At 33.8% G+C, this 6558-nt stretch overlaps 1 protein-coding gene across 1 annotated transcript; it reads right to left on the bottom strand.

Annotated features, from left to right (window-relative positions):
• Window positions 1-4779: 4779 nt before the first annotated feature.
• LOC137723649 (glutathione S-transferase U8-like) lies at window positions 4780-6539 on the bottom strand. Its single transcript, XM_068462846.1, has 2 exons — window positions 6105-6539; window positions 4780-5399 (listed from the first exon to the last, which is right to left on the bottom strand). Exons 1-2 carry the CDS (start codon window positions 6417-6419, stop codon window positions 5046-5048), a joined length of 669 nt encoding a protein of 222 aa, XP_068318947.1. The 5' UTR covers window positions 6420-6539; the 3' UTR covers window positions 4780-5045.
• Between the last annotated feature and the right edge of the window lie 19 nt (window positions 6540-6558).

Raw genomic sequence — 6558 nt, 5'->3', positions numbered from 1 at the left:
AAGTTTGTTCAGTAAACCCTTGTTTTCAATGACATCACCGCGCAAACAAGGCATTACACATGTATGAAGAAAAAAATTGTCACTAGTGCCACACAATTTAAAAGTCAATTTGCACTTCTCACAGTTAGTAAAATAGAAACAGCTATAATACGTGAAAAATAAGTAGACGTATTATACGGCAACTTTTCTAAAAAATTACTTTAAGAATTCGGCTTTTTTTTTTTTTTTGAAATTTTAATAAGATTAAATTAAATTAATTAATTTTTTATGTTTCTTCAATAATATGTTAAATTAAAATACGTCTAGAATGTGTGTATTATTGAAACATGTGTGAAAATAGCGTGAAAAGCATGTATGTAGCATGGACGGAGCCACCTTGGGCGCAAGGAGGGCGCATGCCCTCACTCAATTTTTTGGTAAAAAAAACTCTTACAGTTGTTTGTGACATTAGTATTAACTCTTTGGGTAAAGTACAAAAAACTATCTCAACTATTGATGTCACAACACTTTCATACCTCATCTTTTAAACTTGACAATGTCATACCTCATCTTTAGAATTTGGTCTAATGTTATACCTTCCGTTACTTGGCTGTTTACTTTTCAGTTAAATGCTGACGTGGCTTGATCCAAGTTCCATTTTCTATTAAAAAATTAATAAATATTATTAAAAACTAAAAAAAAAATCATTTAATAATTTTTAAATATTAAAATAATAAAGAAAAGTTATTAAAAAAAAAAAAACCTTCTGTTCGTACCCTTCCCCCCCCCCCCCCCCCGGGCCGCCCCTCTTTTCTCTCTTCTCCCCCATCTTCATCTTCTTCTCCCTTCCAGTCCTTTTCCTGCAACCTAGAAAAAAAAGAAGGAGGAAGAAGAAGAAGGGAAAAAAAAAAAAAAAAAAACGGAAACTGCAACCCAGAAGAAAGAAGAAGAAGAAGAAGAAAAACCCAAATCTGCAACCCAGAAGAAGAAGAAGAAGAAGGAGGAAGAGGAAGAAGGAGGAAGAATAAGAAGAAGAAAAAACAAAAACCCGAATCTGCAAAAGAAGGAGGAGGAAGAAGAAGAAGAAGAAAAAGAAAAATAGGAAGAAGGAGGAAGAAGAAGGAAGAAGGAGGAGGAAGAAGAAGAAGAAAAAAAAAAAAAAAAAAAAAAACCAGAATCTGCAAAAGGAGGAGGAAGAAGGAGGAGGAAAAAAAAAAAAAAACCTAGATCCTATTAAGGTGGAATTGGGAAACCTTCGTGACCTTCTTTTTCCTTTTCCTCCTCCTTCTTCTTCTTTGGGCGTGGGCCGGGGGTGTTGTTACTGAGGGTTTTTTTTTTTTTTTTTTAACTTTTCTTTTAATATTTAAAAAATATTAAATGATTTTTTTTAGTTTTTAATAATATTTTATTAATTTTTTAACAGAAAGTGGGCCTCGAATTAAGCCATGTCAGCATTTAACTGAAAAGTAAAAGGTCAAGTAACGAAATGTATAACATTGGACCAAATTCTAAAGATGATGTATGAAAGTGTCGTGAGATCAATAGTTGAGGTAGTTTTTTGTACATTACCCTAACTCTTTTACGTACTACTGCCATCATTGAAAGATCATTTTTGGCCATGAATTTTTTTAAGATCGATTGAGAAATTGGATGAGAGATCAAGGATAATGATAACATGATTATTTTTATAGAGAGAAATATATATTTGATGGTATTGGTAACGAGGTTGTTATGTAAGGCTTTCAAAACATAAAAACACATGAATGGATATTATAATATATTGTATGATAAACTTTATAGACTAGTAAATAAGTATTTTGTTTACTACATTCTTGAGCTTTTTAATTCATGACTTTGTTTTTTGAGGATGCTCTCATCCATGCATATCTCGAGCTTCGTTCTTGGTATGTAGTGTACAATACTTGTATTGTACATTAGAGTTCAAAAAACATGTATTGTGATGAATTAATAAAATGTGTACGGAAAATGAAAGTATTTTGAAACATTTTTGTGTAATACACGTATTATATACAAATTTACTATGTATTTCACATTTTTCTGTAGAAGGCAAATGTTATAGATAACGTTGATCTGATTTACATCTAAACAGTAAATCACATATTTCAACACTAACTAGTTAAAAAACTTTTATTCCATAGATGTCATAAAAAAGATTTTGCGGTGCATAGAAAATATAAGTAAACTAAGAACCTTGCAAGTGGTGGATTGCGCAAGTATTTTAGACATTCTTCGTCAATTCATTGCCATTTGGGTGTTCGAACTCTCCTCCTCTTGTTGCGAAATTTAAATCAACCGAAATTAGTCCAACTTAGTTCCAAATTTTATGCTCACAAGCGTATGAATCGTTCGATAGTATAGAAAGTAAGCACTTAACATTGTACCGCAAAAATTAATCTAATTCTAAACAACTAACTTAAATCCAATTGCAACATGGTGAAATTTAACAAAGATTGATAAAATAATGATGGTTTTGAGAGTTGATACTAAAAGTTAAAAAAAAAAGAAAACAATAAAAACAAGTACGTGTGATCACAATGCAAAAAGTGGCAGCAAGAAAACAAGTTGTAATTCAATCGAAGTAAAACACTAGATCGTCCAACTCACCATAACCAATCCTACTTATTTCATGCAACAAATTATTAACAAGTACTCAATCTCATTGATAGTCAAATTTCCCTAACTCATGTAATATCTATGACATCTAGATTGTTACGTATATTCCATTATGCAACCATCCATGGCATTTGGATTAGTTAACATAATGAAACTCATTACGATTAGTGGAAATTTATATAAAGATTACACAAATCCTAGAGTATGACATCTACTACTAGGTAATTTATGGTATCTATTTGCAAGAAGCTATCACTCAAGTTGAAAACATGACATCTGCACAACTTGCATCAAATTTACTAAGTAAGAGTCAAGATGGTAGCTAATCACCAAGACTAAAACCAAGCATATAAGCACATCAAACGATACCCAATGAAAATTGAAAACTTGAAAATTATTCACTTCAGAATCTAAGCATTCATAGTTGTGGCTACATCGTAGCCCTAGCTAAGAAAAATTAGTTCCAAAACATAATCGAAAATATTATTGAATTCATAAAATTAAAAGAAAACTAAGTTTAGAAAAGCTTGAAAATCTCTTGCTTTGCCGCTGCCTTCTTCTCCTTGTCCCTTTTTTCTTGAATCTTGATCAGTTCTCTTTTTTCTTTTTCTTCCCCCTTGTCTTTCCTTTTCCATAACTGACAAAGGTTTTAAAACCCATTAATTGGCAAGAATGAAGAAGAGAAACGGAAGAACTTTTAACACCTTCTCATTGATATCTCACTGCCATCACCCCTAGCCTTGTACCTCTGAATCAATTCATTGCAATAGTAGGCCTCCTTAATTTACATCTTCAATGCTCTGCTAAGCGTTGAATGACATTCACATCTCCAAAATGGACATCCACCAAATTTGCACTTGGCCAATCTCCACAACAGATCAAAATCATCAAATAAATATCTCATGTTCATACTTTTGCTTGAAACCCTCAAACTAAAATTTGATCTAGGAAGCTAGATTTCCATCTCTTTTCGAATCGGATTGTCCAAAGCCTCTTGCTCTGCTGCAATTGTATGTGACGGCTTGCTCCAGAAAGAAAGATTGGATTAGGCCTTTCTTTTGGATTTGGATCCTCTCCTGAGCTAATGGAGAGGATCCTCCTGACCAATCATCATGGGACGTTGTATTTTTATCTACCGGCTACAATCATTATAACTTTAAAAGGACCCCCTGTTTGTAGCCGTTGGATAAAAATTCAACGGTCCACGATGATTGGTCATGAGGATCCTCTTCATTAGCTCATGAGAGGATCCAAATCCCTTTCTTTTCTTTGTCGGTGTAGATGAGAGAATAAGGGCAGCCCCTGTGCAATTGAATACATCACGTGCAAGGCATGTGTTCCACATTTTGTTGACTTGTCAAACCTCCTTTCAATCTTGCTAAGTAATAGGAAAACTATTCCTTGTCAACATAGAAAACCAGGATATGATTTAAGTGAGAGTGAGTTTAGCCTTATAATAATGGAGCCTCACAAAATGTTAAATAGTCTTCTCTTTGTGCGAGCCAATTATACAATGCCATTGTCTTAAACAAAAGATAAAGACATTCTTGCATTCAAAATACGAATGGCAATAGTTCCATTTGACTCAACATCATATAGATATAATGCAATTTAGTCCTCTCCTTTGCCTAACCATAAAACCACAAAAAACGTGTAAACGCTTTCATTTAACTCCAAAATGTCACAAGAAAAATACAATTATTGGAGTAAATAAATAGTAGAACATGCGATCATCATCTCCATCAATATAGCTTACAGTAACGTAGTATTGTCACATCTATCAATTTTTTTATTTTTATTGTCACATCTATCAAGATATATATGCATACATATACATACATATAGCTATGCAGGCCCTTTAAGCAAAGGGACTTCTATATTTGTTTCAAAAATTGAGATTACTTGTTGGATCCACTTCACATTGAACTTTAACAATCCGAACAATCTATTTTGCAAAAATTCAATTCAATTTGACATCATTTACCCATTTAATTGTCACAATGAAATTTCAATGTTTTTTAGAATATAATGTTCGTCAAATTTTTTGAACTCAATTAGATATTTCAAATATTTCCGATTTGGCTAATATTTTGCAAGATAATCTATGAGTTGCAACTTGAAAAATAAAAGGTTCAGATCATTGAAGTTAGATATGATGTTGGCCTCACAACTAATCTCCATTTTTTGAAATAAATGAGATCCATTTCCTTAAAGACTCTGCGTGTGTGTATTAAGAACCCGATCTAGCCACAAGTGCAAAATCCTGATTTTGTTCTTATAAAACATCACGGAGCCACGAAATGCTTCGAAGGAAATCACACAGACACATATATTTAGCCACAAGTGCAACCTGATTTTATTCTTCTAAAATACCATGAACTATGAAATGCTTCGAAGGAAACCATCTGATGACTAGGATTCTATGAACCGTTTTAGCTGGAAGTAGTAGTGGTGGTAGTGCTTTGAAGGCGACCGCGGATGTGAGCAACTAGTTTATCTTTGGGAGGCAGACTTTCCTGAAAAACACTGCAAAACTCATCGCTCCAATTGTACAATTTGGGAAGCTTCTCTTTGGTCAACAGCTCCACTCCCACAACTTCTTGAATGGCTCGAAGCCAGTAGCCTATGAAGTTGGCAACAATGTCCACAAGTCCAACGGTCTCTCCTGCGAAGAACTTCTTGTCTTTGAGCTCATTTTCCAGTATTTTCAGAAGCTCACAGGCTTCTTCCACAGCCTTTTCAGGTTCCTCACTGCCCCACAGAACTTTATATGTTGCAGGCAAGCACTAAAGTAAACAAACAAAATAAGAATTTAGCTAATTAGACATATATTATGGTGTGGAAAATTAATTAATGCGGTCAATAAGCTGGAACATGGGCTAAAAAATAGGGCTATATAATGTTCACTTGTCAAACTAATGTTTTATAACTATTGTCTGAGACCACACATATCATGATAAAATCAAACTTGATCACTAATTCAGATTTTGTGACATAAACTTTTTATACAACCAGACATGTTTTCAAGTTATTAATTTAGACTACATTTGTTTTAAATGAACTTCGACGGTACGATATAAATTTTATTGATACGAAATCTTAATCTAAACTACATATTTTATACAAAAACCAACTTGATCAACCATTCATATTCTGTAGTATAAACACTTTATACTACCAACATATTATGCAGGGTTAGGCCTGTATTGTCACTTGTCAGGTTTGATCCAGACTGAACAAGTAGACATTTCAAACGAGATTCAACTTAATCAGTGATTTAAGTTTTAATAATATAAACGTTTACACTGGTAGTCACAAAAGCATTTCTAGCTAGTACATATACTCAATCCAAAATCGCCATGCACATGCTTATATATATTAAGAAACTGTTAATCTAAACTATAAATTCATGTTATAATCAACTTTATTAAAAATAACCTTGATCATCAATGATTTAGATTCACTGTCTAGCAAGACAAGAAACATTTTACCTTTTCATCAATGAACCTAGCCCAGAAACGTGCTTGGGCTCTTTCATAAGGATCTTTAGGCAAAATGGGGAAACCCTCCTTCCAATTCTCATCAATGTACTCGAGAATGACCTGGGACTCAGCTATCGCTCTGCCATTGTGCAGGAGCACAGGGATCTTCTGATGAACTGGGTTGGATTTTAGAAGCAAAGCACTCTTGCTCTGCAGGTCCTCCTCAACAAATTCGTACTCCACATTTTTCAGCTTCAGAGCTGTTTCCACTCTCCTACTATATGGGCTTCCCCAAACCCCCAACAGCTTCACCTCGTCAGCCATGATATAAGCACTAACTAATCAAGTTTAACACTAATTAATCTCCTTCTTGTGTGCATATTATGACTGGTTTAATCTTTCTTTTGGGGTTTTATAGCGGTAGGAAAACAGTGTTTTTGGCAGCTAAGACAACTCTACACAA

Source organism: Pyrus communis, chromosome 17, assembly GCF_963583255.1.
Source record: "Pyrus communis chromosome 17, drPyrComm1.1, whole genome shotgun sequence".
Taxonomy (NCBI): domain Eukaryota; kingdom Viridiplantae; phylum Streptophyta; class Magnoliopsida; order Rosales; family Rosaceae; genus Pyrus; species Pyrus communis.
The sequence above is the reverse complement of the archived record's forward strand: the minus strand, read 5'-3'. Positions and strand labels throughout refer to the sequence as shown.

What these genes read in the sequence shown, in the direction of transcription:
- LOC137723649 (XM_068462846.1), bottom strand. Translation starts at nt 6,419, where the DNA reads ATGGCTGACGAGGTGAAGCTGTTGGGGGTTTGGGGAAGCCCATATAGT. An exon ending in CTAGGTTCATTGATGAAAAG is followed by an intron (nt 5,400 to 6,104) that starts GTAAAATGTTTC and finishes TGTTTACTTTAG; the next exon opens with TGCTTGCCTGCAACATATAA.